The sequence below is a fragment of the Podarcis melisellensis genome, assembly GCF_964234715.1.
Source record: "Podarcis melisellensis genome assembly, chromosome: 14".
NCBI lineage: Eukaryota > Metazoa > Chordata > Lepidosauria > Squamata > Lacertidae > Podarcis > Podarcis melisellensis.
The window spans coordinates 15,134,337-15,157,688 of NC_138546.1; the positions used below are offsets into that span (position 1 = coordinate 15,134,337).

At 48.0% G+C, this 23,352-nt stretch overlaps 1 protein-coding gene across 1 annotated transcript in view; it reads right to left on the reverse strand.

The window, feature by feature from the left end:
* CPPED1 (calcineurin like phosphoesterase domain containing 1) overlaps window positions 1–10,526 on the reverse strand; it is a 78,899-nt gene extending 68,373 nt beyond the window's left edge. The window contains exon 1 of the mRNA XM_081888067.1: window positions 10,360–10,526. Within this exon, the coding sequence (XP_081744193.1) occupies window positions 10,360–10,426 (67 nt within the window). The 5' untranslated portion in view covers window positions 10,427–10,526. The remainder of the gene's footprint in view (window positions 1–10,359) is intronic.
* Between the last annotated feature and the right edge of the window lie 12,826 nt (window positions 10,527–23,352).

The following is a 23,352-nucleotide window of genomic DNA, read 5'->3' on the forward strand; positions in this document are numbered from 1 at the left end:
GGCAAGGAGCAAGTAAAAGCCAACGCCTGGCTGCCACCGTCGGGGCACAGCAGCCAGGCCAAAGAGCAGTGAAAGTGCCCATGCCGGAACCTCCCAGACCCGCTTTAGTGATAGAGGTGTTACTAGAACTGCCAAACGGACACCCACTAAAGATCAAGGCGCTTTTGGATTCAGGCAGCTCCTGTAATTTCATGAGTAAGGAGTTTGCAGCTGAGCACCAGATACAGACCATCCCTTTAAGTAACCCCTTGCAGGTGACTACGATTGACGGCAGAGAGCTGTTGGGGGGAGAAGTTAGCCAACAGACTGTCCCGATGATAATGAGGGTGGCAAGGCACACCGAACAGATAGCGTTTAATGTGGCCATCCTGGGAGGAGCGCCCATCATTTTGGGGATGAGCTGGCTGGCGCTACACGATCCGCTAGTGGGCTGGCATCAGAGGGTGGTCTCCTTTGGGTCAGCGCATTGCCTAGAACACTGCAAGGAGGGGAAGGTTTCGGGAGGAGACAGAGTCACCCTAGCCGGGATGGAAGTAATGGACAAAGGGAAGGTGCCCCCGCAATACGCAGATCTGAGCAACGTATTCAGCGAAAGGGAAGCAGACAAACTGCCACCGCATAGACCCTTTGACTGTCAAATCAACCTACTCCCTGGGGCCCAACTCCCAGTAGGCAAGCTGTACGCCATGTCAGACAGGGAGATGCAGGAGCTGAGGGAGTTCATTGACAAAAACCTGAAGCGAGGTTTCATCAGAGAGTCCCGAGCGGTGGGGGGCAGCCCAGTGTTTTTTGTGGACAAAAAGAACACAGACAAACCGAGACTGGTGTGTGACTTTAGGGCCCTCAATGCAGTGTCGGAGCCCCTGGCTTTCCCTATGCCCCGAATTGATGACATTTTGACCAGAGTAAGGAAGGGAAAGATTTTTACAAAGCTGGACCTGCGGGGGGCGTACAATCTGATACGCATAAGGAAGGGAGATGAATGGAAGACCACCATGTTTACCCCTTTGGGAGCCTTTGAATACCTCGTTATGCCCTTCGGTCTACAAGGGGGCTCCGCGTGTTTTCAAGCTTTTATAAACCACGTTCTGGGACCTTTGCTCTACAAGAATTGTGTGGCCTTTTTAGACGACGTGTTGGTGTATTCGGAAGATGAGGAACAGCATGTGAGGGACGTTCGAGAAGTGTTGGGCAGGCTGCAAGCCAACCAGCTGTGGGTGAAACTGGAGAAGTGCCAGTTTCATACCAAGGAGGTGGAATTCCTGGGGTACCGCTTGTCAGACAAGGGATTGGCCATGGATCCAGGCAAGGTCCAAGCGGTACTGGAATGGAAGACACCGAAGACCAAGAAGGACGTGCAAAGGTTCTTGGGGTTTGGGAACTTTTATCGGAAGTTCATCAAGAACTTTGCCCACTTGACGGCGCCCATCACCGACTGCCTCAGCAGCAAGAAGAAATTTGTTTGGACGGTAGAGGCGGATCGAGCCTTTGAAGAACTGAAAAGGGCTTTCGCCTCGGAAGAACAACTTCTGCATGTGGATTTACGAAAACCCATGAGAGTGGAAACCGATGCATCCGACCGGGCGGTAGGGGCGGTCCTTCTTCAACCGGGGAGGAGTGCATCGGAGTGGAGACCGTGTGCCTTCTTCTCGCGGAAGCTGAATAAATCCGAGAGGAATTACACGGTGTATGACAGGGAACTACTTGCCATTCACGAAGCATTCCGGAGGTGGAGACATTTATTAATTGGGGCACAACACAAGGTGCAAGTGTGCACCGACCACAAGAATTTAGAGTATTGGAGAACAGCTCGAGTGCTCAACCAACGACAAGTGAGATGGGCACAGGAATTCTCCAAATTCAACTTTGAAATTTGTTATGTGCCAGGCCCAGAAAACGTCAGGGCGGACGCGCTCTCACGCAAACCAGAGTATTGGGAAGGGGAGGGGGTGATCGAAGAGAGACATGTCATCCCTGAGGACCGCTGGGTGTGTGGGGCGGCGCTGGTGGGGCAACGAGAACTGGTAGAGGAAACGGAAAATGATGAATATGCCCAGGATAAGCTCAGAGGTCTCAGGGGGGAGGGCGAGAGCCCCGGAGGTTTTGAGGAAAGAAATGGGGCATTGTATTACAAAGGGGCACTGTATATACCCGAAGGTGAATTGAGGGGGAGAGTACTCAAGCAGTTGCATGATAGCCCCACGGCGGGACATTTTGGACAATACAAGACCATGTGGTTGGTTACCAGGGAATTTTGGTGGCCTAAGGTGAGGGAAGATGTAAGGGAGTATGTAAGAGGGTGTGACCAATGTCAGCGAGCCAAAGGGGAAAGAAGGGCGCCGGCAGGGTTATTAGAACCATTACCCACACCAGAACGGCCTTGGGAAGCGATATCAATAGATTTTATGACGGATCTGCCAAAGTCCAAGGGGAAAACAGCCATCATGGTAGTAGTAGACCTGTTAACTAAGATGTGCCACTTTGTAGCATGCTCACATGCAGTCACAGCGGAAGAAACAGCGAAGTTGTTTGTAGAACACATCTTTAGGTTGCACGGGGCTCCCTTGAGGGTGATCTCAGATCGCGGCAAACAATTTACTTCCAGGTTCTGGAGGAAGCTCATGAGCTTGCTGCACGTGGAAGTCAATTTTTCAACTGCCCGGCACCCTGAAACCAACGGGCAGGCGGAAAGAGCAAATGGCATTCTTCAACAATATCTGAGGTGTTATGTCAATGACAGAGAGAACGATTGGGTCGAAAAGTTGGCGTTGGCAGAATTTGCCTACAATAATGCGGAGAATGTGTCCACAGGGATGAGTCCCTTTTTGGCTAATTACGGGTGTCACCCCAGGGCATTTCCAGGGGAAGGAGGGGAGAGATGGAGCGTCCCAGCGGCTGAACATTTTGTAGAAGAGATGGAAGCGATCCATCATCAGCTCCAGCTCAACTTAGAAAGGGCTAAGGCACAATATAAGAAGCAGGCAGACAAGAACAGAAGGGAAGGTGAAACCATAAGGGTGGGGGATCAAGTGTGGTTGTCAACCCAAGGGTTGCCGTTCAAAGGGGGTTGTAAGAAATTGAGGCCCAGAAGATTGGGACCCTTTGAGGTCATTCAGCAGGTCAACCCGGTAGCTTTCAAACTCCGATTACCCAACCACATGAAATTGCACCCAGTGTTCCACAGGTCGTTACTGTCACCATACAGGGGGGGACGTGAAGGGGAGTACGTCAGGGGACCAGCCTTGGAAGAGAGGGAACGCCGCAACCATGTAGCGGAAATCCTCGATTCCAGGTGGAAGGGAAATCAGGTGGAGTATTTGGTGGCGTGGGAAGGGGAACCGGAGTCAGAAAACACCTGGGTGAATGCAGAGGAAGTCAATGACGAGGTTTTAACAGAAACGTTCCACCAAAGGTTCCCGAGGAAACCTCAGCCGATAGCAAGGTTTAGGAGGGAGTATTTCGGCACCACCGATGAGGAAGAGGAAATGGAAGGGTTCGCGGAGTCGGAGTTGGAAGAGGGAGTGGACTCCGATGACGAAGATTACCGAGAGAGTAGGAACAGCAACAAGTGGAGGGAAGTGTTCGCGACGTCGGAAGACGAAGGAGGTTCTTTCAGGGGTTTTACCTCCTCACCGCCAGTAGGGGAGGAGACGGGAGGGGGTGAAGGGGGCCCTGGAGGGGAGGTGGATGTCAGGGAACTGCCATCTAAAGCGCCGGGGGCGCAAAGGCTCACTGAGGTTGAGAGAGGAGTAGCAGCGGAAGAGGGAACCAGTAGAGGGCGAGCAAGAACTCCAAGGGAAAGTGAGTCGGAGGGATGGCTCAGAGACGCTTCCAGCGAAAACAGTGGGGAGGTCTCAGGACCTCCTATAGGGACACCCACACCTCGCCGGAAACTGTCACGCCGAGAGGCCAGACGACGTGTTTCCGTTAAAGAGCTTTTATGTTGGAAACGATTCCGAAAGCAGCCACTTTCGGATTCTACTAGTGATTGACGCAGCCATGCTGGAGGGGCTCCGTCACAGGCAGAGGTTTGAAAACCTGATCAAACTCTGAGGGACTTGCATTTTACGCACAAGCAGCTCATCGTCCCATCACACTCAGGGTACAGCATCAGAAGTGAGTTGTGCTAAGCGCAAACTTCTAGAAGCCACAGATCCCAGAGAGGGAACAGTATAATGTTTTATCATTATCTTATTTGTTTCAAGAAGTATCAGCCAAATTTGCTTCCTCATTCCCCCGCCCCAAATCCTTTTTTTGTGGGTACTTCCAGATATCATGTTTATTGAGCATTCATCCTGATTTGTTTTCTGGGAGTTCAGATGACATTGTCTATTTAATGAGCAGGGCAGTTACTGTATATTATTATTTATTATATTTAATTTTTTGCCTAACCACAAAAAATTGTCTCAAAGCTGGTTGTCATTTTTTTGAGGCAATACCATTTAAAAAGCAACAACCATTAACCAAAAATGCTTACGCTAAAATAACTTTAAAAAGACACAACTTAACCCACCCAACTAAAAGATCAACAACAATTAAGACCAAAATCTCTGGGTAAATAATATCATCGCCACCTGGTATCTAAGGGTTGCTAGTGAGGACACTAAAATCAATTTGAATCCCACACAGACACCAACTGGAATAAAGATTTGCATTGAGAGGGCTTGTTGAAAGAGGACTTTATTTAGCAAGTGCTGGAGACAATAGAAAATGTGCCTTTCTGATGTATTAATAAGTAATACTTTGGTAAATAATGTATAATGGGAGGGGGGTTCTACTGGGCAGGTGTCACCGCGCTAAAAGCCCAATGCCAACATCAGGTAGAATGGACCTCCTCATAGGAAGGTATGTGTAGTACAATCCTAATACAGTGGTTAAGTACTTAATTCGTTCCCGAGGTCCGTACTTAACCTGAAACTGTTCTTAACCTGAAACACCACTTTAGCTGGTGGGGCCTCCTGCTGCTGCCGCGCCGCCGGAGCATGATTTCTGTTCTCATCCTGAAGCAAAGTTCTTAACCTGAAGCACTATTTCTGGGTTAGCGGAGTCTGTAACCTGAAGCATCTGTAACCTGAAACGTATGTAACCTGAAGTGTATGTAACCCGAGGTACCACTGTACATTTGTGATGTTTTTATTGTGTGAAAAGTTTTTAATGCTAAGTTTTCCTTTTTTGCATTAATATCTTTATTGTGTTCATTATGCATAAAATTTCATAACTGTATCAATGTACAACACACACATCTTCTCCCCACCCTCCAGTGATCCAGAGAAACAGGCAACAGAAAAGCACAACAGATATTCAAGATTAACCTTAAATTTTCTGTACGTTCAAGTTGACATTCCTCTGTTGGGGCAACCCGATAGCCTGCCCAAACACTTTATGAAACGGTTTTAAGAACGAGCCAGCAAATTTCATTCAGGTTCCCGCAGACCTCACTTTAAAAAAACCCAATGAATGCATGCTTCGCCAGAGCATTAGCATCCAAGTTTCGTTCAGTGACATTTGCATTGTGTCTGGACATCCCTTGTGATAACATTTCACTGTAGACTTTTCTGTAACTAGGTGACTCCATCTGTCATCAGGTCTTCTGCAGAATGGAAGGTGCTCTGTTCCAAACAGACAAAACCATCTGCAGGCAGCTCTTTGCCAGAATGGGAATGCAGCAGTAACTCATACACCATTTTGGATAAGATTTGGCTTTTGTTTTCCAGAGATTAAATACATTTCCCATGGAAACAGAACAAAGACATTCACGAAGGGTTAATCAAGGCCATAGTTAGCTGAACCCCTGAAAAAATAACAATACAAGAAACGACAGGCAAAAGTAGTCGCAATCCCAAAATAGCTACTTCTGCCTTAAAAAGTTTGGGCTGCATGTAACTTTCTCCTTCCCTGAACCCCACTGGCAATTTCTTGGTGCTTTTTCACATACAAAAGGAAAACAAGCAAGGTGGGGGAACCATGCAAATTATACATGGTATAGACAAGGGGAACAGAGACACTCCCCCCCCTCATAATATTAGACTCCAGATTTATCCAATGAAGCTGAACAGCAGGAGAATAAACAGAATAAAGCTGAACTATGGAATTTGCTTTCACAATATGTGATATAAAAATTAGACAAGTTCCTTGAACATAAAGCTATCAACCCCAATGCCTATATTCTTCTCCACTGTTGGAGCAGTAGACTTCTAAATACAGTGGTACCTCAGGTTACATATGCTTCAGTTTACATATGCTTCAGGTTAGAGACTCTGCTAACCCACAAATAGTGCTTCAGGTTAAGAACTTTGCTTCAGGATGAGAACAGAAATTGTGCTCCGGCGGCACAGCAGCAGCAGGAGGCCCCATTAGCTAAAGTGGTGCTTCAGGTTAAGAACAGTTTCAGGTTAAGTACGGACACCCGGAACGAATTAAGTACTTAACCCGAGGTACCACTGTAAAGGTAAAGGTACCCCTGCCCGTACGGGCCAGTCGTGACCGACTCTAGGGTTGCGCGCTCATCTCGCTCAAGAGGCTGGGAGCCGGCGCCGTCTGAAGACACTTCCGGGTCACGTGGCCAGCGTGACGAAGCTGCAACTGGCGAGCCATCACTAGTGCCGCACACGGAAACGCCGTTTACCTTCCCGCTATAAAGTGATACCTATTTATCTACTTGCACTTAAGGGTGCTTTCGAACTGCTAGGTGGGCAGGAGCTGGGACCGAACGACGGGAGCTCACCCGCTGCGAGGATTCGAACAGCCGACCTTACGATCAGCAAGTCTTAGGCACTGAGGTTTTACCCACAGCGCCACCCGCGTCCCCTGTTGAGGTACCACTGTACCAGCTTCTAAAAACCAAAGGCAAGGATAGGGTTGTTGAACTCAGGTCCTGCACGCAGGCTTCCCATAGGCATCTAGTTGGCCACAGCAAGAGCAGGATATTAGCCTAGATGGGCCACTGTCGATTCCGCAGGTTCTTCTTATGTTCTAAATTCATCAGTGGCTAGAAAATAATGATCTTCAGCTGCAGTTGCCTCCAAGGATGAGGTGCCAGGCTTTCAGGTCTCTATGACAGGAAACTGGAGTTCCCAGGATTATTTGGGGGTGTCATGCGATTTGCACTGATTATAATGTATGGCGTGGCTCTGCACTGGTTGATCTGAAAGGGGAAGGAATGGTTCTGGTGCCCCAACATTTTTGTTTTGTTTCCAAAATCAGCCAATTGTTTGTGCACCCTTGCAAAAGAGGCACAGTGAGACTCTTTTTGGCCTTAGAACTCCCTTCCTTCAGAGATCAGGGCAAAAGTCTCTTTCAGAAGCGACATAAGCCATTTTTTAAAGAGAAAGAGTAAACATTGAATTGCAGTGGGTGAAAAGAGTTTCCAAGCAATTTTTGAGTCCATTTCATATAGAACTGTTCTTACTGTCATCATTTCAAGTGCCATTTTTCACCTTAAGCCTTCAGGAGCGGTTTAAAAACCCAACAAAAATAAGTAAATGGTCTGCAGAGATGGTTAAAATACGCACCTTTTAAAGTCTTTCTTTTACAAAACTATTGAGGGAACCTTCCCTTATGGCCAGCCCTGCCACCTGACAACTTTTATGAAGCAACTACACTATCCACTCTTTGTTATTCTAAGCTTTCTCTAGTCCAGCAAAATTTAGTATACACTAGGAACACTTCAAAAATCCATTCCCTTTGCAGGCAAGTCCAGCTAGAAGTGATTTCCCAAGGAAAGTCCAATATTAGCTACAACACATAATACACTTGTCACCTGTGTACCTTCTGAGGAAGAGAGAGGTGTGGTTTGGTATGGTGGTTAGAGAAGCCTTTTTAAACCTTGAATCCCCAGATGTTCTCAAACTACAACCCCCATAATCCCCGACGACTGGCAAGAAATGATGGGAGTTGTAGTCCAGCAAGATCTAGAGACCCAAGGTAGAGAAAGGCTGGGTTAGAGTACTGTACTGTATTAGATGAAGACCTGGGAGACCAGGGATCAAATCCAAGCTCACTGGGTGACCTTGGGCCAATCACTGCCTCTCAGCGTTCCCTATCTTAAAATTGATGTGGGAAAACCCCACCTAAGGTCCATTGCACAATTGAGTCCTTTACTCACTAGCAATGACATGTGACACCCAGAAATTCTCTAAAAGCAAAGTTTTATTTCTTGCTCAAGCAGGAAAGTGAAGTGATCAGAGGCTAAACCCTGATCTCTGTTTACTCAGTTTTTATAGTGATATAGGTCAGTCATGCAAGACACCAACCTACCTCCAGCTTGACTACAAAGACAGATGTATTCACACCTCAGCTAACTAAGCATTTTCGTTTACTCTGTTTAAAGGTCATAGCCTAGCACAGTGTTCCCCAACCTTGGGCCTCCAGCTGTTTTTGGACTACAACTCCCATCATCCCTCGCTAGCAAGACCAGTGGTCAAGGATGATGGGAATTGTAGTCCAAAAACAGCTGGAGGCCCAAGGTTGGGGAACACTGGCCTAGCATGCTTCCAAAACTTCCCTTTACACACCCTCTTGTAGTTTGTTCTTCCTCTCTTAAGCTTGCATTTCAGCATCATTTCAATGGGAATACAGGATTACAGACACTCCAAGTGTCCCTATTTTCCTGGGACAATCCCAGATTTATAGAAGTTGTCCTGGTTTCTGATTTGATCCTGGAATGTCCCACTTTTCCTTAGGACGTCCCTACTTTCATCGAAGACATCTTGGAGTTATGTGACCCCCGAGCCAAGGAGATAAGTAACTACACAACCTTTGGAAGACATCTGAAGGCAGCGATGTATAGGGAAGTACAGTGGCACCTCAGGTTACATACGCTTCAGGTTAGACTCCACTAACCCAGAAATAGTACCTCGGATTAAGAACTTTGCTTCAGGATGAGAAGAGAAATCGTGCTCTGGCGGCGCAGCAGCAGCAGGAGGCCCCATTGGCTAAAGTGGTGCTTCAGGTTAAGAATTTCATGTTAAGAAGGGACCTCCAGAACGAATTAAGTATGTAACCAGAGGTACCACTGTATTTTAATGCTTAATGTTTATGTTTTTATATATGTTGGAAGGCGCACAATATTATTATTATTGAATAGGACATCCCTATTTTCATCAGAGCAATGCTGAAGGGTATGGGATTATGGTGTCAGCCTGCAACAAGATGGCAATAGTCTGGTCTTGCATTGGTTACAACACAGGGTTGTCGTGGAGATTAAATGAGGATGGGTAGAACCATGTACATCACTTGGAGCTCATTGGAGAAAAGGTGGGATACAAATGCAATAAATAAAGTGGACAGTCTTATTAAACCCATGGGAAAGGAAATAACATGTTTCCTTACACCCGCCCAGATAGCTCTCAACTAGCAGCAGCTCCCCAGAAGGTCCCATCCATCACTTGCTGCCTGAAATCTTCTTAACTGGTGATGAGACTGGGATCTTCTGCATGCCAAGCATAAGCTCTCTCACTGAGCTGTTGTCCTCCTCCCTACCTGACTCACATATTTTGACTATGAAAGCTCCTGCCCTGACAAGACAGCCATACAATTCCAAAGCCTTCACTTCAAAATCCATGTGACCTGAGAAACATCCTCAGCACCTTGATTTATCTCCTACCTTTCCTCCAAGCTCAAAAAACCGAACACTGGGCGAGTTTGCCTTAGTACCACGTTTTATTCTTGCAACACCCCAGCGAACTACATTTAAAGTAAGACTTGTGACTGTAGGTAACACAGAGGAAACTAGCTCAAGATCACCCAGCGAGGCCTGAGGGGGGTCGGGATTCCCGTTAGATTCACACTCTAGCCCAGGCATAGGCAAACTCAGCCCTCCAGATGTTTTGGGACTACAACTCCCATCATCCCTGTTAGCTAGGGGTGATGGGAGTTGCAGTCCCAAAACATCTGGAGGGCTGAGTTTGCCTATGCCTGCTCCAACCCACTTGTAGCCTTCCACATGTTTTAGGACACCCCCGGCATTTCCCCAAAGCTAGAGACAATTAAACCAGCAATTCAACATTTGGAGGGCACTAGGCTCCCCACCCTGGTGGGTCTAGCCACTACACAACGCTGCCTCATTTCTTTAGCCTCTCCCCTCTCCCTTAAATGCCCCCGCCCCGCCTAAGGAGAGCCCTCGTAGTAAAGCTAGACGAAAATAATAAGCATCGCGTCGTGCCCGTCCTTTGCTAGCCCCCGTTTTCTTCCACCGCTTCGGCGCGCCGCCTATTCCAGTCCCCCATAGCCCAGCCGTACGTCGCTGATAAGTGTCCGAGCGCAACCGACTCGCCCGGCGGAAGAGTTCCGCTCTCACTTTCCGTACCGAAAAAACCCAGACTTGGGAGACAGGGAGAGCCTAAAATTAAGTAAATATACCTTCGCGGAAAGCGCTCAGAGTACGGTTCCGGGCTTTTAGGAGTTCATCCCGCTCTTTGCCTGCCATGGCGTGCCTGCTCAACCACCCTAGAGCAAAAACAGACCACCAAACAAGACTGGCCAGTACTCCTCCCACTGCTGGGAACGGGAAGGAGGAGCAAACTCAAGCAGCAGGAGAGGGGAGAGGCGTGGTCTATGGAGAAGGGGCGTGGTATTAGGGCGTGGGCGTGGCCCGAAGTGAGTGATGGAGCCGTGGTCGCCGCCCCCCGCAGGGCGGAGAGCGTTCCGACGTGCAAAGGTTGCGAGAAAAGCTTAATCATATGTCACAAAAGCAGCTCCCCAGGCTTGCACCATGCCTAGGATCTGGAAGTGCCAGATCCCAGCTGTGAATGTTCTGTGTCTGCGGTCGCTCAATCGGCATGGAAAGGGCACTCTGCCCATGCTCAGAGAGCAATGGCTTGCACCACCGTTGACCTTCGATCACAGCAGAAAACAGGTTTCGCAGTTTGCATCAGGGAAAGAGATTCCCGCTATCTGCAGAAGACAGTACTATAAAAGATCTTTTCAAAGTTGTGGCTGCCTTGAGGAAGCGAGGTGAAAGGGGAGGGCGTTATTCGCGGAGGTCCCGATCCTGTGTGTGTGTGCATTTACTCAGAAGTAAATCCCACCGCGCTCAGTGGGGGCTTGCTTCCAGGGAAAGTGGGTGCAGCATTGTTAAAGGTGCAAGGTACAAAAAGGATTGGCAAGGTGGTGGCTTACATAATACTGTTATAAGAGAAAACTGCTCCTATATCCTTTGAGGCAGGGGTCAGCAAACTTTTTCAGCGTGGGGCCGGTCCACTGTCCCTCAGACCTTGTGGGGGCCGGACTATATTTTGGGGGAAAAAAGTTCCTATGCCCCACAAATAACCCAGAGATGCATTTTAAATAAAAGGACACATTCTACTCCTGTAAAAACACACTGATTCCCAGACTGTCCTTGGGCCGGATTTAGAAGCTGATTGGTCCGGATTGGGCCTTAGTTTGCCTACCCATGCTTTGGGGTATTTAAGAAGCGCCCGTATACAGTTCTTATGTAGGTTCTCTATTGGTAGGAGAAAATAACAGGCCAAGTAGAGACTATTGAGAAGCAAGGTAAAGGTAAAGGTACCCCTGCCCGTACGGGCCAGTCTTGACAGACTCTGGGGTTGTGCGCCCATCTCACTTAAGAGGCCAGGGGCCAGCGCTGTCCGGAGACACTTCCGGGTCACGTGGCCAGCGTGACAAAGCTGCATCTGGCGAGCCAGAGCCGCACACGGAAACGCCGTTTACCTTCCCGCTGGTAAGCGGTCCCTATTTATCTACTTGCACCCGGAGGTGCTTTCGAACTGCTAGGTTGGCAGGCGCTGGGACCGAGCAGCGGGAGCGCCAGGGACGCGGACTTATAAAAAATATTGGGGGGGCCCGGGAAAGCTCATGAATAATAAATAAGCTCATGAATATGCAAATAAAGTGGCGCCGCCTCCTCGTGAGCGAATAGGGGAGAGCGTGCTGCGCCTATTAATCAGCTCCAAAGGAAATTGGGTGGAGCTTTTGCTCGGGAGGGAGGGCAGGAGGCATGCAGCCCGCCCCTCCCTGTGCATTTTGGGCTGGGGGAGGGGCGGCGATGGCGCTCTGCTGGAGGGGCGCCGGAGATTATTGGGGGGGCGGAGCCCCCCCAAACGAATTTTTGAGGGGGCTCGGGCCCCCTCAAGCCCCATGGAGTCGGCGCCTATGGGGAGCGCACCCCGCCGCAGGGATTCGAACCGCCGACCTTTCGATCGGCAAGTCCTAGGCGCTGAGGCTTTAACCCACAGCGCCACCTGCGTCCCTATTGAGAAGCAAATCAGCTAGTAAACATGATCTTTATTAAACTGTCATGGTCTGTCTCACCACATGCAGGTGGGAGGAGGAACCCCGAACAATGGTGTGCAGTCCCTTATATAGGCTTTTGAAATCGCCTTACCCTGTAGCTCAAGACCACCCCCCAAAACATCATACATACATCACAGAAAGAGGTGGTCCCCAGTAGAAATACATCATAGGGAGCCTGTCTGCAGCAGAAAACTTGTCGGTCAGGATACCTGATAATGGTTAACCTGGGCAGCCTGGGCATTCTTTTGTGATGGTAAATATTTAGTTCCTGAATCCAAGTCACAGGCTCACCCTTAAGACAGGATCTGTGAGCATAGAGACAAGCAGTGGTGTGCAAACCTTTTTTCAAAGAGGGCCAGATTTGATGAAGTGAAGGGCTGTGAGGGCCGACCAAAGTTGTTGAGCTTTTTTTAGGGTTTTCTATGCGTAGGTATATGTTTGCCTTGTACATTTATGAACGTTTATTATATATATGACCTTGGAATTCCTATAACAATACAAACAAACAAACAAACAAACAACTACATATTGTCTGCCTTTGGGTTTTAGATTTTAAAATTAACATGTGGGAACAGCTAAAGTGTTGGGCTGTTGATATTAGGTTGCTGTAAATGTGGGGATTTGAGGAAAAAATCTTCCTGTTGGATTTTGCTGTTTTATGTGTTCTGTTACTTCCTCCGAACTTCCGAATGTGCTATTTAAAAACAAAAACAAATCTCAATGAAATAACCAGTATCCCAATTCTTTTCTAAAATCTAATTCAGGAAGACTCTTTAATGTTGCTGTTTTGCTGTATTACCTGTTCCACCTCTCTGCTGTAAGGTCTTTTTTGCACAAAATCTCACCATGTTTTGCTTTGCCAAGCACACCAGAACTTTTTATAAACAGACATTATGCCTGGAAAAAGCTTCAGAGTAGAGCTGGCATCTTAAACAGTAAGAGAGCATCTTAAAACCCACAATGTGTGTGTGTTTGTTTAGAGAAGCATTTCACTCTTTCTGAATAGTTAAAAGAGAAAAGAACTTGGACAAAGGAAACTGGCGGATGTGAAACTGACAAGAGCCCTTTAAAATAGCGTGTGTTAAGAGCTTGGTCAAAAGAACGACAAAGGAAATACAGGATTTGTGGCGCTTTAAAGCAGAGGTGGGGCGCTTGCGGCCAAAATTGCTCCATCCCAGCTTTACACCATACATTTAAAAAACATTTAACACGCATTTCAAGCATGTGTCTCCCCTCAAAGAATCATGGAAACAAGGCCCATGCAAGTGGAGGAGCGGAGAGGCTCACCTGGCGCACATCTTTAGGTGTGAGGCAAAACCATCCCTGTTCTCCCAGGCCTTTGGCTAATTAAACAACCTCTGTGTGGCCTTATAAACTGTTTGTGGGTGGCTAGGGGTATTGTTTCTGTTTGTTACTATGATGTATTTTTGTGTTTTTTTATTGTAAACCGCCCTGCTGTGATCCTCGGATGAAGTACGGTTTAGGAAATAATAATAATAATAATAATAATAATAATAATAATACAGTGGTACCTCGGGTTACAGACAATTCAGGTTACAGATGCTTCAGGTTACAGACTCCGCTAACCCTGAAATAGTACCTCAGGTTAAGAACTTTGCTTCAGGATGAGAACAGAAATCGCGTGGCAGCAGCAGGAGGCCCCATTAGCTAAAGTGGTGCTTCAGGTTAAGAACAGACCTCCAGAACGAATTAAGTTCTTAATTAAGTTCTGTAATGCTGACTGCATGCACAATGTACATTTAAATCACATGCCCCCCCCAAATCCTGTGAACTGTAGTTTACTCGTCACAGATCTACAATTCCCAGCACCTTTAAGAAATAATTTCCAGGATTCTTTTGTGAGATGATTTTATTCCTTATACAAGTATTGAGGCACATGGTCACTCAGTGACTATATCAATCCTTTATTCTCAATAATGATGGAATTGACAGGTGGAGAATACACATTCATGCACACGCATATAATTTGTAAAGGAAACCTTTATTGTCCTTTTGGAGCTGCACTATATCTTTGCACCCTTGTCCCTCCAGGCGGTGATGCTTTATGGTTTATTCTTTTACAAATTTATGTTTGCACTTTTCTTTTTGTAACAAATCTATTATTATTATTATTATTATTATTATTATTATTATTATTATTAAACTCCTTCATTGATCCTCCAGACTTGCAAAGCCCTTGCAGAGTGCTATGCAAAAATGGTATCAATGTGACATCAGGTGACTTCATGTGATGGGCATGTGGAAACCCCTGTCCACCTGTCAAACTCTACCCACTGGTTCAAGGGGCAGAGAACAGGATTCAGCCCACCAACCAGATTCAGATCCCCACCCTTAAGTTAAAACAATGCTCTAGCACTTTATTTATCTCTCTTCCTGAGACCTTGGAACACTCTGGGACTGAACAGATAGGTTTGGGATTGTGCTGCCAGCGTCTTCGCCATGGGACATTTAAAAAAACGATCATCATATACAGATATTAAAAGGCTTATTCTGACAAATCGTACATAATAGCCCTTATCTCACCAATGAAAAGAAACAACCGTAAAAGAGAACATGCTATAAAATCCCAATGATCATTCTGGCAATCAATTAAATAGGTTTGTAGCTAAGACGGGTGTAATTGTGTCACCGCAGAAGATAAGAGCCACTTAGTTTCCAACAATGTTTGCCAAGCAAAAGCTCCGTGTTTCACTGATTGGACTAGTGGTCTAGCTCATCGGTCTGTCTCTGGGGAGGTGAGGAACAGCAGGCCTTCTCTGTACATACACACACAGTTCTCCTTTCACACGGAGGCTGAAAGTGCAGCCACTGGAGGCCGGGGCAGGGCAGGGGGAGCTGGGAGCACTGACACTGGAAGGCCATGGCTTGCAAGCGCAATCTCAGTTCCCACTCAAGTCCTAGGCATCACAGTCTTTCCCCTAATAATCCTCCCCTAGGGACAACGCTAGGGATGCGGGTGGCTCTGTGGTTTAAACCACTGAGCCTTGGGCTTGCCGATCAGAAGGTCGGCAGTTCAAATCCCCGTGACAGGGTGAGCTCCCGTTGTTTGGTCCCAGCTCCTGCCCACCTAGCAGTTCGAAAGCACGAAGTGTAAGTAGATAAATAGGTACCGCTCCGGTGGGAAGGTAAATGGCGTTTCCGTGTGCTACTTGTTGGGATACTGCCAGGGGGACAAAAGCCATCATGCCCCCAGGTCGATGCCGGACGATCCATCGATCTCTCGTAGAAACGCAGTATCAGTCAATTAGCAACACGAGCCTCAAGAAATAGCTTGCCACATTCCAGAGCTCGTGCACGCTCTATCAGCAGAGTTCGTACAGCGAAAGATGCACTCAGGAGAGCATTATTTACAACTTTATTCAGCGTTGGTCAGAACAAAGAAAAACATGACTGCCTGCTTCGATGTTCAGGCGCAGAGAGAGAACAAAGGCAATAGACAAAACATAAACTTCCTGTGAACAGGAAATACGCAGACTCTGTGACTCACAAAGCCTGCTCCCTTTTAAGGCGGAACGGAAATATCCTAACTCTGGTTCGCCAGAAGTGGCTTAGTCATGCTGGCCACATGACCCGGAAGCTGTACGCCGGCTCCCAGAGTCGGCCACGACTGGACCTAATGGTCAGGGGTCGCTTTACCTTTAGGGACAACACTACACAGAGCTGGCCCACCCAGGAGGCAGACTGAGACAGCTGCCTTGGGCAGCAGAATACTAAGGGTTGATGCCCCTATGGGCATTCTGCTTGCCCCTGCCTCCACTGGAAAAGCAAGGAGAAGCGGGGGCTTCCGGTGAGTTGTTGTGAGATCTTGTCTCCATGCTGTCTCTGGAGAAGCAAGGAGAGGCAGCTGTGGGTTTCAGCGAGATCTTATGGACCTCTTGTGAGAAGCCCCTGGAACCTAGAAACCCCAACTTCTTGATCCAGGGAAGTGAAGCTTCAGCAGGGAAAGGTACCTTTCCATTTCACCCCAAGCAGCAAAACAGGATGGGCTGGCCCTGATGCTACATCATGATGGGACAGTGTTGTCCTGTCCCCACAGGACCATTTTGAAAGAGTATACAGTGGTACCTCGGGTTAAGAACTTAATTTCTTCCGGAGGTCCGTTCTTAACCTGAAACTGTTCTTAACCTGAGGTACCACTTTAGCTAATGGGGCCTCCTGCTGCCGCCACGTCGCCGCTGTGCGATTTCTGTTCTCATCCTGAAGCAAAGTTCTTAACCCCAGGTACTATTTCTGGGTTAGCGGAGTCTGTAACCTGAAGCGTCTGTAACCCGAGGTACCACTGTACTGAATTTCCTTGCTCCTGGACTGCTGCCTTTTGATTAAAGGAAAGAGACAGGAAGGAACCCTTTTCCACCTCTGTCCTAATGTCAAGCTCCCTGCTCTCTGGAAAACGAATAGACTTTGGCCTCCCTGTAAAATGGTGCCACTTTTCAGTTGCCTGGCAAGCCCAGCCCTGACCTGATATTGGGCATGGAATCCTCATAGGATGAACAAGAGCTGGCCAGAGTACAGTGGTACCTCGTGTTAAGAACTCAATTCGTTCCGGAGGTCTGTTCTTAACCTGAAACTGTTCTTAACCTGAGGTACCACTTTAGCTAATGGGGCCTCCTGCTGCTGCCGTGCTCCTACCATGCAATTTCTGTTCTCATCCTGAAGCAAAGTTCTTAGCCCGAGGTACTATTTCTGGGTTAGCGGAGTCTGTAACCTGAAGCGTCTGTAACCTGAGGTACCACTGTATTACTGGAGTGGGCTTTGGTAATATGGCACCCTGACAGGGTCCTAGAGCCCTCCCATCTTCTTCCCAAAGCTGGGTAAGTGCTAACTAGGCTTGGGGAAGGAGGGAGGAGAACTGCAGGACCCTGTCAGAGCCCCAACGCCTCCTTCCCTTAGCAAGCACTTTACTAGGTCTTGACTCGGTGCCCTGTGGGGGGATGCACTAAACCCGCCTCTGGGTATTGGACAGGAATAAGGAGACTTCTCTGTGTGAGCCTGTTTGCAGCAGCAGGATACACATGCATGCAGGGAAACTGAGCAGGATTGACCCATCCACTCACCAGCTAGTGAGTGGAGGATTCAGTCCTGCTGGCTGCTGGGGTTTGCTTTGCCTGTGTGTTCCCTGCAGGCAACGTGCTGGTGGAACAGAAACCATCAGGATTAGCTCCCCTGTTCTTGGAAGAACACTAATCCCTACCTCTGAATTGATTTTGGGGCCAGAGCATGTTGAGGGACAACCTGGGGCCCAGGATCAGGTCATGGGGAGGGGGCTGTGCATGGTGATAGTTGTTGCAGAGATTCCAGCAAGTCTTTACAACCTGTGCTTAATGTCTGTGTGTAAGTGCCCAGAGCTCAAAGACAGAAAGAACATGCTTGGGCAGCTGACAGTTACCTCTTAGAATACTGCTGGGCCCTGAGTGTCTGTCCCAGATGTTCACTAACCAAGGAGATGCTTTCTACTGTGTTGGCAGGGTTTTGCCCTTAATTAAACTGTATTGGCAGCAGGAGCAAAACTTTCCTCCAATACCAGGAGAGCGTAGTGCCTGCAGATGCTCTTAAGTGTGAATGAGTCATTATTACAATGAGGTGGACGATCACAATAAGTCGAATGCTCACTCTTTTGCATGCAGGCGTGCGCAGAAACAAGGGAGAGATAATTGCTCTTTGATTTGGGGAAGAATCCCATTCCCCAAAAGCTCCGATGACATAAACCTGTCATTATGGATGTTGCCAGGCACATTTAAAAGGGCAGGGATCTGAACACTCGAAAGTTGGTTAGTTTGTCACAACTGATCTTTTTGTTGCTAGGGTGTGGACTTAAGTGGCATTGATTGTTTCCACAGCTAATCCACACTAATTGATTTTCATCTGAGTCATACCGTGTGGGCAGGCTCCATTTGTTCAAGAAACCTATAATGCATTCTTTGGTTCGCTGTGACTATGCGAGAAAGGGGGAAGGTGATGTAATGGAGCTAGCCCATTAATGTATCTTCTCTATTTTTCACAGACTTGTTCCCGTGTGCTATAGCTCTGTGCCATGGTGACCTCTTGATTAGGCTACTGTAATCTGATGCACGTGGGGCTGCCCTTGAAGATGGCCCAGAAGATTCAATTAGCACAGAGTAATTTATTTTGACTGTGTCAGACCAACACGGCTGCCTACCTGAATCTAGATGCTTGGATTTTGTTGGGTATAGTATACTGGTATCCCATCTCACCCAACTTGAAGGGCCTCCAATGACTGCCTGTTCACTCTTCCGCCCAATTCAAAGTGCTGACATTGATTCAATCCCTAAATGAGCTTGGGACAGAGATAGATGAGGCAATTCCTTGTCCTGTCGCATCCTTCCCATGGCTTTGGATTGAGGATGGGGAACTTGTGGGCCAGATTCTGGGTTCCCCTAACCTGAGTGGACCACTTTGACAGGTGGATGGGTCCTACCATACTTCCACTTACCTGGCATCACTGTGATGGCAGGTGGCCCAATTTTTCAGTTGGAACATGGCAGGTCACACTACAAAATAAAACCAGCTGATAGGTGAGGATTCCCAAGTCTGCTTTCTGCAGGGATCAGCTGCTTAACACATTGCATAGCTGATTCAGTAGGCTTGGAGTTTCTGCCTGTCAGCTGAGTTCCCCATGCATGGCTTGGGCATGGGTCTTCTCTGCTACATGCGGAATTTGCTCTCATCACCAATGGTGCACAAATAGCCACATCTCCACCTGCCACATACATGGCACAACCTATGGCATCAGATGTGGGACAGGTGGAAGTGGTTTGGGGGAAACAGCCTCCAAGTTGGGACCTATGCTGGCTCTAATTCTGCCTGTGTGGTAGAGCAGTGTTTCCCAACCTTGGGTCTCCAGCTGTTTGAGGACTACAATTCCCATCATTCCTAACCACTGGTGTTGCTAGCTAGGGATGATGGGAGTTGTAGTCCAAAAACAGCTGGCGACCCAAGGTTGGGAAACACTGTGGTAGAGGAACCTCTTAGATCATCAGCCAAGGTCACACTTCCGGTTACCTCCTGGAGAGACAGACTTTTAGGTAATGGTGCCCTCCCTAAGGAAGCTTATTGGATGGGCAAATCTACCTGTTTTGGTTTCTCTTTCCCTCTCAAATCTTAAATTCCGATCTTCACATTTCCATATTATTTTTACCAACACATGCATTTGTAGGTGCACTTCTACCCTAGCACATGCATTTTTGTACACATTACTCGGCCGGAAAACTCCATCGCAAAGTTAGAAGAAGGGTGTATTTCAAAAGACAGCTATATTTGGTGTAGACAATGCTAGCCTAGCTGACCCAATGGTCTGACTCATGATTAGGTTCCTATGAATCTTTAGGAAGGCATTCAAGCTTCTTCCCATGTTGCTCAAACCCCTTTCTTCTTTCTCTCCTTTTCTTAGTTTGAGTACACAAGAGGAATTTATGGTTTGAATCACGGGAAATATTGCTCAGCTTGCTGCGGTAATGTTCCTATCATTGCCGGGGGGATAATCGATTTAAACAAAAACAAAAACAGAGCCCTCCTAGCACTGTAAGCCAGGAAATTAGTCTGAGTGCCACTTCTCCAGATGGGCTCATAGCATTCGGGGACGTTTTCATTGTCGTCAAATGGTGGCAGGCATATGGAGCATAGCAGTGCGCAGACAGAGGCAGTGTGCTCTGTTCAACAAAAGGCTGCAGAGAATGGCACGTTCTCCTAGCGTGATCCCGGGTTCCCTTCTTACATACCTGGATTGGAGGGCTACAGCTTCTGCTTGCAGACATTTGTGCAGTAGATATATAGCTTGGGCAGTCAGTAGCTCCCAGCCTTACATTCCTTCCTCCATCAGAGTCTGTATTAGGGCGGAAGGGCAGACACGGTGTTGCACCAGCGACACACAGGGCTCTGTGAGTTGTGCGCTTTAAACAAAGCAAAACAAAACACATAACAATATGTCAAGGTTAGCCAAATTCTGAGACAAGAGCAGCTTGGATTCTACGACTTGATTCAATGATGCAAATAAGGTAAAGGTAAAGGTACCCCTGCCCCTACGGGCCAGTCTTGACAGACTCTGGGGTTGTGCGCCCATCTCACTTAAGAGGCCAGGGGCCAGCGCTGTCCGGAGACACTTCCGGGTCACATGGCCAGTGTGACATCGCTGCTCTGGCGAGCCAGAGCTGCACACGGAAACGCCCTTTACCTTCCCGCTGGTAAGCGGTCCCTATTTATCTACTTGCACCCGGAGGTGCTTTCGAACTGCTAGGTTGGCAGGCGCTGGGACCGAGCAGCGGGAGCGCACCCTGCAGCAGGAATTCGAACCGCTGACCTTTCGATCAGCAAGTCCTAGGCACTGAGGCTTTAACCCACAGCGCCACCTGTGTCCCTAATGATGCAAATAACCCCCTGTAATAGCCAGCTTGGGTAGTGAGTGCCAACAGGAATGGAACAAAATTGGAGCTACTGAGAAACCGTAGGGAGGTATGAGCATGCTCAGAGAAAACCAGAGGCTTGCAGACTTCCCTTATCTATCTGCAAATGCATCATACATTCAAAGCACATGATTTCCCCAGAGAACTCTGGGATCTGTGTTTTTTTAAGGGCATTGGGAATTGTAGCTCTGATATCACCCCTCCGTGGGCCTGTAACGCTGCCAAAACGTAGTATTGTGTGCAAGTTTTGGATAAAGGTTTTTAACATTGTCTCAGGAGTTGCAGGCCACTTGATAAATCTTGACCCTTCTTTGGCTTTGATCTTGTTAGAAGTGACATGAATCCAGTATTGCCCTGCAAAGACCTTACGCCAACTGCAGCAAAACGGATAATTGTGCAGCGATGGAAGGCAACTACTTTGAAGACTTGGGCTTGCAAGGTCATGTCTCCCAAGTGTCCCTGTTTTCCAGGGACAGTCCCAGAATTACAAATGCCATCCCGGTTTCTGATTTGATCCTGGAACATTCCTATTTCCTCCGCCACCGAGATCGAGGAGGAAGAGGGGCTGGTGCTTGTCCTGCGCAGCGGCTGTGACAGTGGCAGGTGCAAGGGTGCATTCTGTCAGTGGCAGAGAGAGCTGATCGTGCCCTGCGCCCAGGGGTGGGGCCAGTCAGGGCAGGATGCTCCACAGGGCCTCCAAGGAGTCTGCCTGCCTCTTCCCACTCAGCCGCCCTACAGCCTAGGGGGAGGTGGGGGACAAACCTTTTGGGGTAGTATGGAGCCTGCAGGCACCCAAGCCACCGCGTCACTCCTAGGAGAGACGTGTGGCTCAGGCGTGCTGCAGGCCCCGTGGTGAGTGCCGCCCGGCATTTTGTCACTCCCCTCAGTGGTGACATCTGGGGTAGTCCGCCCTACCACACCCCCTTCCTCTGCCTTTGCATCCCATTGCCTCTCTGTGGCTTCCCCATAGCTGCCACTGCCGGCCATCTTCCTTGGACAGCTCATAGCAGCTGCTGGAGACCAGGCAAGGAGGAGACCAGCTCTGTGTGACATGCCGGCTCCGAGGGGTAGGCAGAGGGCAGGGTCACCCTGGGCGGAAAGAAAGGGGGAGTGGAGTGCAAGGAGTCTTGATTAAAAATAAAATAAAAATGCTCCGAGCATCCGCGTCTAATCTTGCCCCTTTCTAAAATTTATTTGTGTGGGTTTTTCTTTTTGTAAATCTACCAAAGAATAGAATAAAATAAAATAGGGATTAAGGAGTTTTCTCGGGATGTGTGTGCTCTTGGTGTGGTGATGGCAGATCTGCTCTGCAGTGTGGGGGGGGCAGACAAAAAATGGAGGGTCATGCAAGGTATGCAATGTATGGAATATAGTACTTTGGGAATGCCTAACTCAACATAGGAGAGGTGTAATTTGGAGGGTGTAAAGGGTGTAATTTGGAAGGGCAGGTTTGACGGTACCTGGTTTCCTTCCACCCCTGTGTATGTCAATAAGGGGCAATTTCTATTTACTCTTCCCGCTTTTCAGACCACCATGTAGAAGGGTGATGTTGTTCCCAAGTAATCCCCTGTACTGAAATCTTAAATACAGTAAATATGTGCAGTGTCAAAATGCACTATTTATTTGTTTTGTAAAATTTACACGCTGCTTGGTGGTAGAAAACATCGAGGCGATTTACAAAAAAGAGTAAAACAGTAAGACTAATAATAAAAGCATTTGGAAAATTAAAACCATCAATAAACAAAAACCACACCAGCCTTCTAGATATCTGGGTAGGTTTGTATAAACAAAAATGTTTTAGCAGGCACCAAGAAGAGTACAGCGAAGGCTCCTGCCTGGTGTCAAGTGGCAGGGAGTTCCAATTGCTGAGGCGTGAAATGATTGATTTCTTACAAATGCAGAACAGATATTATGTGACACCTGTAGCAGTGCCAGATTGAAGTGGTCGAGATGGCATATACGGTGTAAAGCAATATTGCAGGTAGACAGTTCCAAAGTTATTAAGGGCTTTGTGGATGCGGTTGGCACTGTGGGTTAAACCACAGAGCCTAGGACTTGCCGATCAGAAGGTCGGCGGTTCGAATCCCAGTGACAGGGTGAGCTCCCGTTGCTCGGTCCCTCCTCCTGCCAACCTAGCAGTTCGAAAGCACGTCAAAGTGCAAGTAGATAAATAGGTACCGCTACGGCGGGAAGGTAAACGGCATTTCCGTGCGCTGCTCTGGTTCGCCAGAAGTGGCTTAGTCATGCTGGCCACAATACCAGGAAGCTGCATGCCGGCTCCCTCGGCCGCCAATAAAGCGAAATGAGCGCCGCAACCCCAGAGTCGATCATGACTGGACCTAATGGTCAGGGGTCCCTTTACCTTTATACTCCTAGTAACGCCTTGACCTGTTCAGATCTCTGAGCACAGGTGTTATATGCTGACAAGGTCTGACTCCTGTCAGCAATTGTGCTGCAGCATTCTGCACTAACTGCAGCTTCCAGATCTGACACAGGGGAAGCCCCACATAGACTGCATTACAGTAGTCCAGTCTTTGAGTAAATGTACCTGGATTCCTGCCCCGCTCCCCCAGCTATTGCATGCTGTGACTGGACATTTGACTTGTTTGAATGGAGCACTGAGGTTTTCCAGCTTGTTAAACAAAAGCTAATAAAACTTTTA